Raw genomic sequence first — 16,529 nt, forward strand, 5'->3', positions numbered from 1 at the left:
GCCGCCACCATCCTCCAGTACCACAATCTCCCCATATATTCATCATCCCCAACGCTCGACTTCCTGGCACGGCACAAAGCATCGCGACGATAGCGTCGCTCTTGCAGGCCCGGGCCCAACCAGCTCGTCCAAAAGAGCCCTCTGATATCTTCACTCTCAGGTCAGTGTTCTCGTCTTTTCTTGCTCTCGACGCCATCGAGACCATGCTGGTGGTGGAGGACAATTGAGCAAGATAGGTTTACTCTGCTTTGGCTCTCATGCTGACTCTTTCGATACTAGATACAGCTTGCTCACCAAGCCCAGTTGACCTTCTGTCGACTTCTGCTCGCCGCCCTGTCGATCCTCGGGCTGGTACGAACTGAGCAAGATGCCCATAATCAATGGACAAAAGATGGCCTGGTAAGTGGTTATGCCCTCTTGACGACCCCGGTCTGCATGCTTTTTGCGCCGCCTCTTTTCATCGTCCAAGGTACGCCCTTGGTTGGGATGGATGACTGGGGCCTGTTGTCGTGATCGTTCCATTGCAACAAGTATTGCGTCGAGGATCCGGTTATGCTAACGTCGTCATGTTCACAACAGCGAGCCATGCATTCGCGGCCATCGATCGACGAAATGCAGCCACGGGTCCGAGAGGCTCATGGTCCCGGTGAGGAAACCGGGCCGGCCCCTGAGCAGCTGCCCCCATCCGGCCAGCGGCAAGTCGTGTACGTGTGCCGGCGTCACTGCGGCCATCCCGAAATCGCAGAAATGCTGCTGCGGAGCCAAAGGCTCTGCAGGAATCAAGTCGGAAAACTCGACCCCGCCCGCTCATCACCGTAACTACTCGATAACAAAGAAAGGCGCCGAACGACCGGCCCTTAGACTCGACGCAGAGACCTTGGCAAGAATGCACCCTAGCCTGCTGAATGTGCACTTGCCCCAGGGTGTTACTGGAATCGCAAACCCGCAAGCGACGCTCAACGCGATGATTCATCGTGACTTTGTAGCCCGGCTGGGACTGGACCCCGCCGCGATGACGTCTTATTCTACGACGGACATGTTTAACGGACAGTTCATGGGCTCCCCCGCGCCACAAGCCGTACAGCCCGGCTTCCCTATGAACGGTGTTGGCAACATGAGTATGAATGGCGTTGCTCACACGAATGGGAACCTGGACGGGAACCTGGACGGGAATCTGGACGGAAACCTGGACGGGAGCCTGGATAGTCTACCCGGACAGGTAGCGCCTTGGGAAACGTACCAATCGCCCCCGCTGCAACCGGAGCAGTGGGGCCAGACGACAACGACTGGGCTGACGATGGGTGATATCAACCCAGCGCCGCCGGCCGTGCCCATGCCCATGCCCATGCCCATGGGCATGACGCACGACTGCACCTGCGGTGACGGCTGCCAGTGCGTGGGATGCCAATTGCATCCCTACAACGCTGCATCGTATGCCTACGTCCGCTCAGCGATGACCCTGCAGATGCAGGACCCGCACCACGCCTCTTCCTCGACATCGTCTTCGACGTCCTCCGCCGCCGCCCCCGGCGCACCTGCCCTGCAGAACGGTAACGGGCCGATGTCTGCCCAGAGCGGACTTTCGAACACCACCATTAACGTGACTACCGCTAACAATGTGGAGGATTCTCAGGTGTGGTCGTCGATGACGGCGCCAAGTCCGGCGGTCGACGAAACGGCGTCGCCAACGCTGGCGCAAACGCCGTCGGACGCATCAGACGACCAGGCGTCTCTGCCGCAGATGTCCGTGGAGGACTACCTATTCGTAACGTACGATCTGAGTGCGGTGGGGTGCGACGGAGGCGAGTGGACGTGCCCGTGCGGGGAGGACTGCGCATGTCTAGGCTGCCTCCGACACCCGAAGAAGAGCACGACGACGACGACGACGACGACGACGTCAACGTCAACGACGACGTCGTCAACGAGGTGATGAACCAGGGGGACGCCTCAACGAAAGACGCCCCCCCGCCACCCTACCCTACCCACGTCGCCCACGATACCGACGAACGAAAGATTTGAAAGATGGAAGAGAGTTTACGGAAAGGGCTCAGGGGGTTCCTGGAATCCTGCTGGCAGTTTACTGTTGGTGGAGAATCCGGTGAAGTAGACACATCAGATGTGGTGTCGACCTTGGCCCTGCTTTGGCTTTTACCCCCTCAGTTCATTTAGATTGGGAACGAGGGGGCACGACGACGACCCCCCCACGAACGAAAGATTGGAAAGATACGACAGACTATACGAAAAGGGCCCGACAAAGACCCCCGCGAACGAAAGATTCGAAAAGCTATGACAGAGTATACGGAAAGGGCGCAAGCGATCCCCTGCTGGCAGTTGCTGTCGGCGGGATACCGGTGAAGATCACCGGGATGTGTCGACTTGGCCCTAGGATTTTCTTGGCATTTGCCCTCTCCGCTCATTGAGATTGGGAGCGAAGGGGTTGGCTAGGGGGGATTGTATGATTCATGGGACGATGCGATGAGTCCGGATTCAAAACGTGTTTTTTTTTCCTTCTTTTTTTTCCTTCTTCTTTTCTTAAATATTGTTTATTGGCTCTTGGGCCATTCTGGATCGATATCGTTGATCCTGCACTTGGGAGTTGTATGGTTCGGTATGGTTTTGATGGCTTTTTTTCTGGATGGATCGATAACCTCGATCCTGCGCTTGGGGGCGTTCTATGGTTCTATATGTTTTATGGCTTTGCTGGATCGACACCCTGATCCTGCACTTGGAGGCTCTCTGGTTCTACATGTTTTATGGCTCTGCTGGATCGATAAAGTCGATCCTACGGTCTTGCCTAGGAGTTTTATGGGTTTGCTGCGTTGATTTATCTATATCCCCGAAACGGTTGTTATACTGTAACACACAATGGGGCGGTCAGAATAGTTTTAGGCTCTGTTAATGGACAGAATTGTTGTCTACTTCTACTTGCAGAATGCTGTGCATTGTGAACATTGATCAATGACAGTTCGGTCGTCTATCTCTCTCCTGATGAGCATCTGCCAATGAATGCACCCTTCCAACTGAGTGAGACCTAATAACAGGGACCAGGCCCCGGCTCGGCAGGGCCCACTACAGGCATGTTCCCTCCACTGGGGACTATTCTTTTCTTATCTTAGCGCTGTTTTTCTTTTGTTTGAATTCCGTCATGCTACGAATAACTCCAGAGTGCAAGGTGTGCTGTTGTCATCGAGGACTTGCACCTTGTCTTCATTATAATATCTGCCAACCTTTGCAAAGAGCTCTCTCAGCCACCAAATCCACACTCATTTGTTTGGTGTGGAAATCAAAGATCCGCCCCAGTGCTACCTAATATACAAGACACTGGGATGTCAGGTTCAAGGGACCGGTCCATGCCGCAGGACCTCAGACACTCGGAGGACAGACGACGACACAGGACGAGCTCAAGATCGCCTGATCGCTCACATCACCCCAAGAGCTCACGCGACGATGAGAGACACAGCAAGCATAGGGACTACCGAGAGCGGGAGGATCGCCATGAGAGGAGCCACCACCACGGGGCCTCAGAGAGGTCCAAGCACGGCTCGGAGCGCAAGCACAGGCACAGCGAAGACCCGGACGCCTCATCCAAGTCCCACCACAAGCGCCGCCGGAGACGCTCTCGCTCCCCGCCCGGCTCGCGCGCCCTAGAGAAGCCTTCTTCTTCTTCTTCAGCAGCAGCAGCAGTAGCGACCATGGCGGCGGCGCCGGCGCCGCTGCCCTTCGACGCGCGGGCCCTCTCGCGCGGGGACTACGCCGCCTTCGAGCCGCTGTTTGCGCACTACCTCGGCCTCCAGAAGCAGCTGTACCTGCCGGACCTGGACGGCCGCGAGGCGAGGGGCCGGTGGAAGAGCTTCGTGGGCAGGTGGAACCGCGGGGAGCTGGCCGAGGGCTGGTACGACCCGGAGATGTTTGCGCGGGCGCGCGAGCTGGCCGAGGAGAACGGGGTCGGGGCGGCGCCGGGGAGGAAGATCGCTGGAGGTCGTCAAGGCGGTGATGACGATGATGATGATGGTGGTGGTGGCGACGGCAAGCATGCGGAGAGCAGGAGAGATGGCGACGCCCGGCGGGAAAAAGACGACGGCGACGAAGAAGAAGAAGAAGAAGAAGACGAGTGGGGCCCGACGTTACCCGGGGCAGCAGCAGCAACGTCCACCAGCAGCAGCAGTAGACGCGGGCCCGCCATCCCCAGCATGCAGGACCTGCAGGACCGGCGCGAGCAGGACGGGGAGGACCGCCTCGCGCGCGCCGACGCCCTGCGCCTGGCCCGGAGGGCCGACCGCGCCGAGCAGAAGGAGCGGCTGGACGAGCTGGTCCCGCGCGCCGAGCCGGGCACCCGCGAGCGGCGGCTCGAGAAGCGCGCGGCCGTCAACGACAAGATGCGCGCGTTCCGGGACGCCTCGCCGGGCGGCAATGCCGTCGACGACGCGGAGCTCATGGGCGAGGGGGGCGACGGGGGCGGCGGGATCGAAGAGCACAGGAGGGCCGTGGCCGCGGCGGCGCGGCGGCGCACGGAGCGCGAGATACGGCGCGAGGAGGCGGACAGGGCGAGGGCGGAGGAGCGGGAGGAGAGGATGCGGGAGTACCGCGAGCGCGAGGAGGCGACGGTCAGCAAGCTGAGGGAGCTGGCGAGGGCGAGGTTCGGGTGATAATCTCTGGGTGTCGTGGCCGTGTTGGAGAAATGGATGACTTGAGTTCGTGAAGTGGAAACTCTAGGAGGTATTTCATGACGATGAATACAAATCCATTAGGGACTTGTTGGGCTACATCATTGTGTAGTAGGGTTGAGGTTGTTCTGGAGAAGTGCACTCTTGGTGTAAATATGGTCTCAAGGAAAAGACTAAGATTAGGTAGGGTTGGTTATATGACAGAGAACTAATACTACACATTATCATCATATACCTGACACTACACTTATTGACTCTGTTTCTTTCAAGCGTTGATCTAATACGAGTTATCGACGCAGGACTTGAGATGTCGATCTGGGCATGGTGTTTGGTGCTCGAGGTTATCCTGAAGCCCATCACATGATCCACTTTTCACGATTCAAACAGAAATTTCCTCTCCGGACCACCAAGCCGGCCTGTCGGAACCACTTGGGCAAATAACTGTTCGCATCTTGATCAAATTTTATTCATTTTTGTTTCCAGAGAGGATTTAGCCGTTCAAGCCGCACCCACGGGCTACAAGGGACAAAAGGGCTCACTTCCGTTCAACCGCCGGCCCAGTCACCATGCCCGCCGAGCAGGACCCGGCCCGCGACCCCGCCACGGCGGCGGCGGCGGCGGAGGACGTCGTGGTGGTGGAAGAGGACCCCTCCACGGGCGACCTCTTCGCCGACCCGGAGGACTACTACCCGCCCACGCCGCCGCCCAAGCAGGAGTCGTACACGCTGCGCTCGGGGGAGCGCGTCACGCTGCACCTCGTCGGCAGCAGCCCGCTCGAGGCGCACCACCTGTGGAACGGCAGCCGCGTGCTGGCCGACTACTTCGAGGCCGACCCGGCGGGCACGGTCCGGGGCCGGACGGTGCTCGAGCTCGGCGCCGGCGCGGGCCTGCCGAGCCTCGTGGCGGCCGTGCTGGGCGCGCGCAAGGTCGTCGTCACCGACTTCCCGGACCCGGAGCTCGTGGCCACGATGTGGAAGAACGTCGACGGCGTGGAGGACCTGGTCCTCGCGGGCCAGAAGCAGAAGCAGCAGCAGCAGCAGCAGCAGGGGACGGGGGGCGGCGACGGCGACAGGCGGCAGACCGCCCTCGTGGCGGACGGGCACGTCTGGGGCGCCGACCCGGCGCCGCTGCTGGCGCACCTCGACGACGACGACGACGACGGCCTGTCCCCGGCGCCGCTGCCGGTCCGCAAGTTCGACGTGCTGATCCTCGCGGACCTGCTGTTCCGGCACTCGGAGCACGGCAACATGCTGCGCTCGGTGCGGACGACGATGCGCCGCCGCGCCGAGTCGGCGGCCTACGTCTTCTTCACGAGCTACCGCCCCTGGCTGCGGGAGAAGGACCTGCGCTTCTTCGAGCTGGCGCGGGAGCAAGGGTTCCTCGTGGACCAGGTGCTCGAGCGGAGGATGGACAGGCCGCTGTTCGAGAACGACCCGGGCGACGAGGAGGTGCTCAAGACGGTGACGGGGTGGAGGTTGCGGTGGCCCGAGGGAGAGTGGGATGAGAGTTGAGGACAGGACGAAGGGTGGGAAAGGGGGGGCATTTGCATCGGGGTCATGGAAAAGCATGATGGGGTTTTTTTTTGGAAGGCATTACCGGCTTTGCATCGATCGGAGGGGTTGGCGTCAATAAAAAGGATACCATACCAAGACAGGAATGATCAGTCACTTCAAAGTGCGTTCAACGTGCTCAGTATTATTTATATTGTATTATGATTATGGCGATGCGAAGTATTTCGCTCTGGCCAAGTCTCCGGGCCCGGCTCTCCGAGGTTTCGAAGCCCTCCCCATCTGCTGCATTCGTTCCCATCGCTCAGACGCGCTCCAGGCCTGTTCGTTGCTATACGGGGGTGCAAGTTGGAACTCTTCATCTACTGAAGGTCTTGTTGACGAGCCAAAATGGACTCAGGTCTGTTCTCTGTGCTGGCCCCTTTCCCGGCGAGATTACGGTATGAACTCGCGAATCGATCTTCCGCGCGGGCCATCGGCGAGCCGAGTCCACCTTCAGATCGAGGCTCTCTACGCATTGAAGCGGAGGCTTGGCTTTCCCCGAGCCCGATGTCTCCGGGAGGCTTGTGCCTGAGGTGGCATTATTAATGGGTCGTGAGCGACCCAAATATCGGTAGCTGTGTGAGTCTTCTCCCAAAGCACCCCTCTTTCAAGTCCCGGGATAGCGAACTGGACTCGCAGGCCTGCTAGAATACTCGGGCAGTTGTTCACTCTGGCCAAAGCCATCGCTCACGAGACACCTGTTGACAGCAACAGAGTAGGTCGTCTCCATGGACACGCGCGGCGCGGAAGGTGGCTCGCCGGCTGAGAAGCCGTCGGACACGGTAGCCAGGTTGGCGTGGTAGGACCACGTCGTCTCCTGCGACAGCCGGGAGCGGTAGGACGGCGGCGGGGTGTTGTTTGGGTGCGACTTGTCCTTCTTGGTGCTGCTGGCGTTCGACCCTACGCTGCTTGCGCGGCTCCGCGACAAGTGGCGGGAGACGCGGCCGACACCGGGTGCCGAGGTCGTCTCCATGGCCATTTCGGTGTCTCTGCCAGACCCGTCCGCTTCCACAGGAGAGTTGAGGGCCTTTCGATATTTATGAAGCCTTACGATCGTCAGGATGATCGATAGAATATAGGTAATGCTGAAAAGGGATGGGTTAGTTTGGGAGGTGTGCTTCATAAGGTCTTGCAACGATAATACGAACATGGTGAGCGCAGACAACCAAAAGACCACAAAAGAGGTATAACACTGCTGGTCGACTTCGTCCCTGCCCATGAACGAGCCGATCCGGAAGATGGACTTGGCCAACTCTCTGAAGGGGTGGTGGTCTCGAAGTTCGTTCTGGAAGTCTATAACAGCGCCGGGAGTCAGCTCAGCCGGCCGGGACAAGACCAGATCGAGATGGATGCTTACACTTCTCCCTGATCACATCGTGGCACTTCTCGGGCAGCTTGGAGGAGCCGATGATGATGATCTTGGCGAGGAGGAGGCCGATCATGTGAAAGTCTCCAGAGACGGAGACGACGCCCCAGGCGAACCAGGCCTTTCCGAGCCTGCGGGCGAGGGAGCAGTAGAGCACATAGCCGAGGAGGAACAGCGAGTAGAAGAGGAGCGCGGAATCCTGCGCGTCAAGGTCAGCCTTGCCTGTTGCTGCTTGACCAAAGTGTATCATTGCATTCGAGAGCATACCAGGTACGGAATAACATCAATCTTCCGGCCCTTGGTTCCGGGAACAACATCGCCATGCAGCTTGACGAGGCCGAAAGAGGCGAGCAGGGCAGAGAACCATTGCAGATGACGCAGGATGGCAAGACCGTAGCCCAGACGCCTGGAGGGCTTCTTGTCGTCCGACATGGTGGCTGTCGTCTGCTTTCTACCGGAGCATTCGTACACCGGAGAGGAGAGAGAGGTGGTGAGCGAGGAAGGAAACAGCCCTTCGATAGATAGATAGACTACTCCGTAGAAACAAGAAAGTGGTCAAGGCCCAGGGCGGAATGCCAAGAGCTGATGAGGTGTGTTAAAAGCCGGGGCACAGGGAGAGGTCCACAGGGCTGGCGGACAACGTGAAAATGCGTCAAAATGCGTCAGGATCCGGAGACGAGCGCGGCAAAGCAAACGACTCAATGTGGGAGATGTGGTGGATCCCGTGGGATGGGACCAGAGTAAGAAAGGTGCTGGAGTGGCTGACAGCTTTTCTGGCTTCCTCTTTTGGACTGAGCAACAGGGAATGTGTGTGCTTCGTCTCTTTGTCTGTCTACGAAGTACCTAGCAGTTGCACATATATGGCGCCTTAGTAGAGTGCTGCCTAGAAGCTGGGTTGCATATGTCAGATGACTAACGGCCTCCGCGCTGCTGACGGGCCTGGCGAGTTGGCTGCATCAATGTGTCGAATCAGAGCCGACGAGGCGGTGCCCTCCTCATCCCGCAGCCATTGGGCTCCCGTCTCCATCTGAATGGTGTTCTTGACAATATTCCCACAAATTGTCTCTTTCGAGAACCCTGTCAAGCACAAGCTGGACCCGCCCTTCCCGAGCTTGTCTGATGGGCGGCGGCCCAACGCCAGGCGCAAAGGAGACAAGCGTATCGCTGCGATTACGCGTCTCCAAGCAGACCACATCCCACAACCACACCTTACGGCGTACCTGACTTTTCTCCAAATCGCCTGCTTTTACGTTGTCACCAGTCATCTCAGCCTGTGCCAGCGACTGGGGAGAAAGGGGCGCGGGTCGACTGCAACCCCCTCCTCGCGCCAGGGCCATCAAGAAAGAGAAGCATCAGCAGCTCGCGTCTCAGCCTTCCCTCCCCCCCGTGGACAATGGGATGGGCATGGATGGACATGGGCCGCGATAAGGCTCAGCTGCTCGCAGGCCTCCAACAGCTTGGACGCAGTGCTCGCCTGTCTATTCTGTGCCTAGACTCTGTGGATTACATCAGGTCCATCGCTGATACCAGCATCTTCTTCAACTCCACGGTCCAGGGAAATACGAGTCTCCAATGAATACGCATCGAGTAACTACAAACAAGTAACTACAAGCGCCAGCACTAACTACAAGTAGTGATCTCCAACTACTCGGAATTCGCCGGCGTCGCCGTTTCCACTGCTGTACCTCGTCACCGTGCCTCGATCAGGGTTTGATGCCAATCAGGACTCATCCACAGCCGTCAAGACGGCACCCACGGCACCCAGGCTCTGTATCGGCAACTGGGGCGTTGGTGCGTGCCACCACTCTTACTTGTGCATACCTGGCATCCTGGCACCATCGACAGAAGGCCGGGTCCATCATCCGGGGTCTGGAAAGCCAATGTAGTCCCACCACGGCATAGGCTCAGCCCCTATGCTCCGCTCCCTCAGGAGACCATCCCCCAACCGGTCACTAGTATGGCTTGCAAGTCTTGGGGCCCTTTGCTTGGCTGATGTCTTTATTGCTCAAATGGCAGATCCTGGCCTCTGCCCTGCCCATCTCGCTTTATCTACCTGCACTTGCCTCCTCCAGTACAAGTAGTCTCTCGCGCAAAGATTGGCACAGATGCGTTGCAACGGCACGGCCTTCTTGTCGTTCCCTTGCGTCTGCGTCCGGTGAACCTTGGCAGCCCGGCCTGCAACACCCACACACGCTGCACCAAGGGCTTCGGCACTTGGCTTGCTCCTCTCCCTGCAACACATCTCGCCGTTGCTGACCCATTCCGTGCATGCTTGCAGCTGCACAGCCTCTCGCTCTGCTAGACGCCATCCCGCTTTCCTCTCCAGTGCGCATCGCGTGCTGTTATCTCCTCTCTCTCTCTCTCCCTATTCTGACGGGACTCAGCGCGACTTGTCGTCTTTTGTTTCGTTTCGTTTCTGGTCTCGTTTCCTCACTCACTAAGAGAGATTGGCTCCGTACCGCCCGTGTGTGTGTGCGTGTGTGTTCCTCTCTGCTCTGCATGACCAGACCTGACGGCATCCTCGAGGAAAATAGTCTTCTGCAAGACTTGAGAGATGGCCTGGGACATAGCGTCATGGCTCATCCTCATTCGTTCCGGCCAGATGCTGGCGGCGTTTGTCTGTGCCGCCGTCAATGGATATCTCTTGGGGCTCATCTACCTTAAGCACCTCGGCTTTACAAGCACTCTGGTTGCCCTGGAAGCTACGGTGCGTATACTTCAATGCTGCTGTCTCGATGTCTCGATCTGACATCGAAGCATCGGGCTCGTTCTTCCATTGGATCGCCAGCTGACAGCGCCCAGATATGCCTGCTACTGTTCTTCACGGCTCTTGCAGCCATCGTCCTACACACGGGGCCCAGGATGCAGAAGACGTCGTGGCTCGTGGCATCCATCGTCACGGACGTGATCATGAGCGGCCTGCTTGTGGGGATCATCACCATCGCCGCCCGTGCCGGCATCCCGTCCAACTGCGGTGGACTGACAAAGAACCCTCGTGAGTATATCCGAGTGTAGGAGAGAGAGGCCGGTTCAACAAGACGACGAGACTGACTCCTCGCAACCAGCGCTCGACGTCAAGGAGCCACCCAAGGAGCCTTACACAACGCATGGCTTCAGCAACCAGTCTGACGGCAAGAAGGGCAAGCTCGATAATCTCTGTGCTCTCGAGCGCGGGTACTACTTCATCGCCGTGGCCATCATGTAATGCTCCCTCGCTCAAATCATGTCCTCCTGCCTGTGCCTCCTGGTATCTGACACACTTTTCTTCCTTTGCGCCCACAAAAACAGGTTCAGCTACATCCTCACCATCGTCCTCACCGTCCTGGCCATCGCCAGGGACGCCTACGCCCGCCGCTTCAAGGCCGACTACCGCCTGCTCTACCGCGGCGGCGGCACCGCCGCCGAGCGCGCCCTCTTCTTCGGCAACTCGACCTACGAGCTCGACGAGTCCGACAAGCCCTCTGACGACCCGCGCCTGCAGACGCCCCGCTCCTCCCCGACCGCGGCCGGCGCGCTGCAGGGCCAGCCGCCCCAGGCGCCGCCCAGCGAGGGCGTCATGTCGGCCCGGCAGTCCCTGCGCGTCGCGCCCGCGCCGGGACCCCCCATGCACCACCAGCAGCAGCTCGCGGCGGGCGGCGGCCTGCACATCCAGGCGCCGCCACCGCCGCAGCAGCAGCAGCGTCACCAGCAGGCCTTTGCGCAGTCGCCGCAGGCTACATCCCCCGCCACGATGCACTTCATCCCCTCGCCGACGAGCCCCATCCGCCACCACCACAACCACCACCACCACCAGCAAGGCCCGCCGCCGCCCATCCCGCCGAGGATACCCACGCCGCCCTCCGGGTCCATGTCCCCCCCGCCCTCGAAGCCTCTCGTCCTCGTCCCGGGCCTCGCGTCCGACGAGTCGCAGTCCGACGCCGCGGCAGCGGCCATGATCACCGACGGCGCGCGGTATCGCGACCACCACCAGCACCACCACCACGCCGGGGGCAGCTCGTCCTCGTCATCGTCGGCGTACGGTCCTCATCACCAGGCGGGGCTGCTCCCGCCGGCGTACACGCCCTCGACGCAGGCCGACATGCCGGGCCACGGCGCCGGCGAGAGCAACGAGATGCGGCTGAGCGGGTACGTCAAGGGCGAGACGCGGGCGCAGGCCATGAAGGATTCTTCTGGGCGGGGGCCGGGGCTGTAGAACCGTACCAGCCAACCAACCTGGTTTTTTCGAATGGGCTCTCAAGAAAGAGGGGGGGGGGAGGGATGAGAGGGCAAAAAGATGCTGCCACTTTTGTGTGGTGAGGGGGTCATGATGATGATGATGGGAAGGTATAATGCTGGAAAGGGGCTGGAAGTCTTGCATACATCCACGGCGTATTCTGGGGGCACGGGGATAACAAAGCAGAGGCAAAGATTGGATTTCTTCTGGCTCATCTATGGGGGGATATTCTTTTTTTATGGAGTTGGGGCCAAAGAGCCATGGATGCTTTTCGTTTTTGGGAGGAAATTGGACCGTTAATGATACCACGACGCAGCTATCACAACAATGTATAATGTTCCCCGGGTCGGGGTTTCCGATATGCAAATATCCGGTGGGATTCTCGAGACCTAATGGCCCTTTGGTGATGAAATGCATCCGAGAAATCATGTTATCAATCCTCATGAGGTAACACAAGGCCAGCAGCATATATGCACAATAAAACCCTAACCGTGACATACTAAACGATCAACCTGGCGCAGTGTCAAATCCCAAAGATTCGCGAGGAATCAAGAAATGCAACTTGTACTCATATTCGAATCGATATCAATCAAACGCTTCCCTCCCATGTCTTGCGCCCCAGAAACTCTCAAAACTCAACCCCGGACGAAAAGAGACGAGATACGTACGTGCTAGCACACATAACAAGTCTCTCAACGAAGGGGGATGGGTATATGCTGAAATCACAGACTTTCCTATGCTCCCATTCCTCTCGCTCCCAAATCTGAAACAGGACAAACACACACACACACACACACACCTACCACATGCCACAAGCCCGCATCCCCTTGAAAACCCCCACGGGTATCATCAGCCAAGACTCGACCCGGACCCCAGCCGGCCCGCCGCACCCACGCCGCCGCCGCCGCCGCTGCCGCCACCGCCCACCACGACGAGCCCGCCCGGCGCCCGGTCCTGCTTGGTCAGCAGGTCGGCGTACCCCTCGAGCCCGACGCTCATGACCCGCACCATCTCAAAGATGTGCGTGCCCTTGAACGTCTCGGCCCAGAGCCGCACCACGGCGCCCGCCAGCTGCCGCAGCTTCTCCGGGTCGCTACTGCTACTACTATTACCAGCTGTAGTAGTCCCGCCGCCGCCCGGCGACGACGCCAGCGACGGGTCGATGGGCACGGCGAACTCGGTCTCGTCGAGCATGCGCCGGACCATCTCGAGCAGGGTCTTCTCCTCCGGGCTGACGGCCGGGTCGGCCACCGTGACGGCCGCGAGGGTCATGAGCCACTTCGAGAGGAGGATGGCGCACTCGAGGTTGCAGACTGGGTCCCGGGGAGATTGGTTAGTATGATCAAAGCCTTCTGAAAATACACATTTTGCTGAATGAAAAAACAAAAACAAAAAACAATAGATGGCATTGACCAGGAAAGAGAAGGAAAAGACAAGCAAAACTTACGGGTGTGTTGCATGCTCCACTCCAAGCTCTTGGTCCGCGCGACATAGTTGACGCCGACCTTGACCAGCAGCGACAGCGCGTGGATCGCCTGCCAGATGGCCCTCGTCAGGCGCTGGCTGCGCACCAGCAGCGGCGCCTCCTGGAACCCGTTGGCGATGAGCACGTAGTCCCGGCTCTCGAGCGTCCGGCTCGGGCTCAGGTCCGTGTACAGCCGGATGTACGCCAGCCGCAGCAGCGCCGTCGAGTTGAACGCGACGGGGCCGTCCCCTCCCCCTGCCCCTCCTGCCCCTCCTGCCCCGTGCGCGTCTCCGCCGCCGCTGCCGTGCTGCTGGCGGTGCTGCTCGAAGCCGACCTGCCACACGCGGAGCGCCTGCGTCACGTCCTCGACGTCGTCCATCTTGAGGCCGCGGTGGGTATCGAACGGCGACGCCGTGGCAAACGACGTCTGCTTGAGGAGGTAGATGTGCTGGATGAAGGCGTGGATGAGGACGTAGTTGCCCAGGCACGACATGTGCTCGAGCGGGCCCTGGGAGGGCCGGTTCAGGTACCTCGAGAACCCGTCCTGGAGGGAGATGTCGAGCGCCGGGCAGGCCTGCCGCGCCTCTTGCCACTGCCACGACGACTCGGCTCTCCAGAGCCGCGAGGGGTGCGGCAGGTGCAGGTATATCTCGGACGTGAGCAGCATCGGCGGCGTGTTGTACGCTATGCTGCAGAGGTTGAAGAAGCAGAACGCGATGAGCTTGGTCCGCTTGCTCCCTTCCAGCCTGATCCACGACTCCCAGTCCACCGGGGGTGCGGCCTCGGTAGTGAGACCTTCCTCCCGGATGAGAAGCGCCAGTTGGCTCTGAAGGGACAGCGCCTCGTGCAGGATCGCCTTGGCCCCCCACAGACCAACGGCAAACAACAAGAGCAGCGCCTGGATAGTCTCAAGACGAGACTGCGGTGTGTTGGGAGAACTATGGATGATGGTTAGTCAACCTACCAGCCGGTCATATCAGCTCGCTAGGACACTTACAATGGCTCGCGGTGAGTATCCTGCGTGATGGGGCGTTCCTGGTGGACCGAACTGAAAGAATGCCGATAGGTGTTGCTCGGCGAAGGACGAGTCGAGTGCGGACTGTAGGCCGCCTGCGTCGGAAGCAAGCCGTGCACCTCGTGGCTATGCCGCCGCCTGATCTGTTCCAGAGCAACAGCCTTGGCAGCATACCACAACGCATGCGCGCGGTGACTCTCGAAACGATATTGTGCACCCACGGCTAATATGGCAAGCAGCAACTCTGGAGACAGTTCGGCAGGCGACAAGGTGGGGATGTGCAGGAACGGAAGATGCTCGTGGAAGCCGGTGATGTAGCCCTCCAGGAATCGAGTCAGGGTATGCCGCGAGGGGAAGACGAAGTCGGCCGGCAGCACAGGCGAAAACTCGTCAAGTCTGTTCTTGATCACGGTGTGGTCGCCGGCGGATATCCTCCACATGGGCGCCCTCATGGCGTCGTCCTGCATGCTCTCGGCCGGATTCCGCATGTCTGGCTGCAGCGATGAGAACCTCGTCGATGGGAAGGATGACATGCCCTTGAGGGCTCCGCCACGACCTTGCATATCTACACCTTGCTTCGGCCAGAGGCCTGACGACGGATCTGAGTCCAGGGGTGGAGGGAGGAAGTGAGGCGATGAGGCAAACTCGTCAAGGAACAGATGGTAGTCGTCAAAGGAAGCCGTCGCGGGCTGTGCTGGGAACTGCCCGGGCATGGCAGCAGGCTCGTTCTCCCGTCCACGGTCTCCGTACTGCATCCCCTCGTCGTACTTGACCCTCCCCAAGCCCCCCGATGCCTGCGCTACGTCCGACATCAACGGTGCGATGGAGTGCACGCCGCCAGCGCTGGCGAGATGGGTCGCGGCATCGGACAGAAGATCAAGGTTGCAGGCAGGCGCCGTCCTCTGTGACAGTTGTGCGTCCGACGACAAGGACGAAGGCGCGGGCGTCATCATGGGGTCGGCATTGTAATGCGGCGGTGCCGCGCGATGCGGTTGTATGCCGAGCATCTGGCCATCGGTCCTGCTGTCGGGCGGCGGGCCCGTCTGGACGTTGACCGTCGAGGTTTTCCTCGGACGGGAGCCATCCTTGTTGTTCTCGTTGAGGTGAACAAGCTTTTCATGGCGAACAAGGAGGTCACTGATGTCCATATAAGCATGCCTTCACCGGAGAGGTACAAATTCATAGCATATGTTTTGGCCGCAAGCATGAGAACGGAGGAGGATGAAAGAGGAAAGAGGAGGAGGGGGTGTTTATCGGTGCGGCACAGGAGTGAATCGCCCGCAAGAGCAGGATTTGGCGCATGTCAACCGCTAGTGGGTTCACAGCATTGTGCAAGAGGGGTAGGGGCAGAGCGTGACAGTTGTACGAATAAGAGACTTGTGTGTGTGTGTGTGTGAAGAAGAGACTCGAGACTCACCGGCGCCCGAATGTCTTTCCGCAGCGAGCCCACGCGCAAGAGAACGGCTTCTCTTTGGTATGCGTTCTCTCGTGCCTCTGGACGTGCTCCACCCGCCTAAAGATGAAAGACAATGTAAGCTAATATGCGATAGAGAGAGCGCGGAGAGAGGGTTTCCAGCTCACCGAAAGCGTTTACTGCAGTACTTGCAGGGCAAGGTCTTTGGCTTCTGCTGTCTGGGCTCTCCATTCTCGCCAGCGAGGCCGGCGCGCGCCGGGCCGTCGACTGACTGTATTGGATGCATCCTGAGAGACCTGGTCTCCAACATGAGGGGCGTTGGGAGTCGGACGAGCGAGTTGTGTTAAAGGGAATGAGATGGTTCCAAACACACACTGCAGTGCAACCGGTGAGGGGTCCCAAAGGTCAAACACGGACGCACGCGGAGGCTGGCGGTTGATTGAAATTGTTTTGCGGGGTGAGACGCGTATGTGGATGGCTGAATTAGACAAACAGAACCATTCGTGCTGCTCGACTTGTGTGACGGAGAGAATGGGGAAATCGTGTGTGCGTCTCTCTCTCTCCGCTGGTTGTACCTACCCCTCGTCCGGCCTCTTCACTCCGCTGGTCGACAGGTCCGGTGCTGGTTGGCCCTGGCAACTGCCTGGTACCAAAGCTCTCCCTGGAGATTAACGCGGGTGGCAGAATGCCCTGTACGCTCGAGATGCAATGGACCGAGGATTAGGGCAGCAGGGCAGCGGGACCCAGGAGATCAACCACGCAGATGCGAGCTGGGAGGAGCCGAGAGCCAGGTGCAGATGCTTCTGTCTCAGCAGCACGGTGGCTCGGAGAGGTTGGTACGG

General features: G+C 59.4%; 6 protein-coding genes across 6 annotated transcripts; 4 read left to right on the forward strand and 2 right to left on the reverse strand.

Moving 5' to 3' along the window:
• Positions 1-566: 566 nt before the first annotated feature.
• E0L32_011438 (uncharacterized protein) lies at positions 567-2,019 on the forward strand (the record flags this gene model as incomplete). Its single annotated transcript, XM_031134167.1, has 3 exons — positions 567-646; positions 694-1,550; positions 1,625-2,019. The coding sequence occupies 3 exons, from the start codon at positions 567-569 to the stop codon at positions 2,017-2,019; spliced, it is 1,332 nt and encodes a 443-aa protein (XP_031000597.1).
• Positions 2,020-3,326: 1,307 nt separating this feature from the next.
• On the forward strand, positions 3,327-4,646 carry E0L32_011439 (uncharacterized protein; the record flags this gene model as incomplete). The annotated part of the gene is made up of 1 exon (XM_031134168.1): positions 3,327-4,646. The coding sequence occupies one exon, from the start codon at positions 3,327-3,329 to the stop codon at positions 4,644-4,646; it is 1,320 nt and encodes a 439-aa protein (XP_031000598.1).
• A 584-nt stretch (positions 4,647-5,230) lies between these two features.
• Positions 5,231-6,175, forward strand: E0L32_011440 (uncharacterized protein; the record flags this gene model as incomplete). The annotated part of the gene is made up of 1 exon (XM_031134169.1): positions 5,231-6,175. The coding sequence occupies one exon, from the start codon at positions 5,231-5,233 to the stop codon at positions 6,173-6,175; it is 945 nt and encodes a 314-aa protein (XP_031000599.1).
• A 646-nt stretch (positions 6,176-6,821) lies between these two features.
• E0L32_011441 (uncharacterized protein) lies at positions 6,822-8,012 on the reverse strand (the record flags this gene model as incomplete). The annotated part of the gene is made up of 3 exons (XM_031134171.1): positions 6,822-7,507; positions 7,572-7,779; positions 7,848-8,012. The coding sequence occupies 3 exons, from the start codon at positions 8,010-8,012 to the stop codon at positions 6,822-6,824; spliced, it is 1,059 nt and encodes a 352-aa protein (XP_031000600.1).
• A 2,430-nt stretch (positions 8,013-10,442) lies between these two features.
• Positions 10,443-11,772, forward strand: E0L32_011442 (uncharacterized protein; the record flags this gene model as incomplete). The annotated part of the gene is made up of 3 exons (XM_031134172.1): positions 10,443-10,575; positions 10,646-10,781; positions 10,869-11,772. 3 exons carry the CDS (start codon positions 10,443-10,445, stop codon positions 11,770-11,772), a joined length of 1,173 nt encoding a protein of 390 aa, XP_031000601.1.
• Positions 11,773-12,642: 870 nt separating this feature from the next.
• On the reverse strand, positions 12,643-15,421 carry E0L32_011443 (uncharacterized protein; the record flags this gene model as incomplete). The annotated part of the gene is made up of 3 exons (XM_031134173.1): positions 12,643-13,145; positions 13,241-14,196; positions 14,256-15,421. The coding sequence occupies 3 exons, from the start codon at positions 15,419-15,421 to the stop codon at positions 12,643-12,645; spliced, it is 2,625 nt and encodes an 874-aa protein (XP_031000602.1).
• Positions 15,422-16,529: the final 1,108 nt, after the last annotated feature.

Source organism: Thyridium curvatum (genome assembly GCF_004353045.1).
Source record: "Thyridium curvatum strain D216 chromosome Unknown NODE_106_length_115904_cov_88.197656, whole genome shotgun sequence".
Taxonomy (NCBI): Eukaryota; Fungi; Ascomycota; class Sordariomycetes; order Thyridiales; family Thyridiaceae; genus Thyridium; species Thyridium curvatum.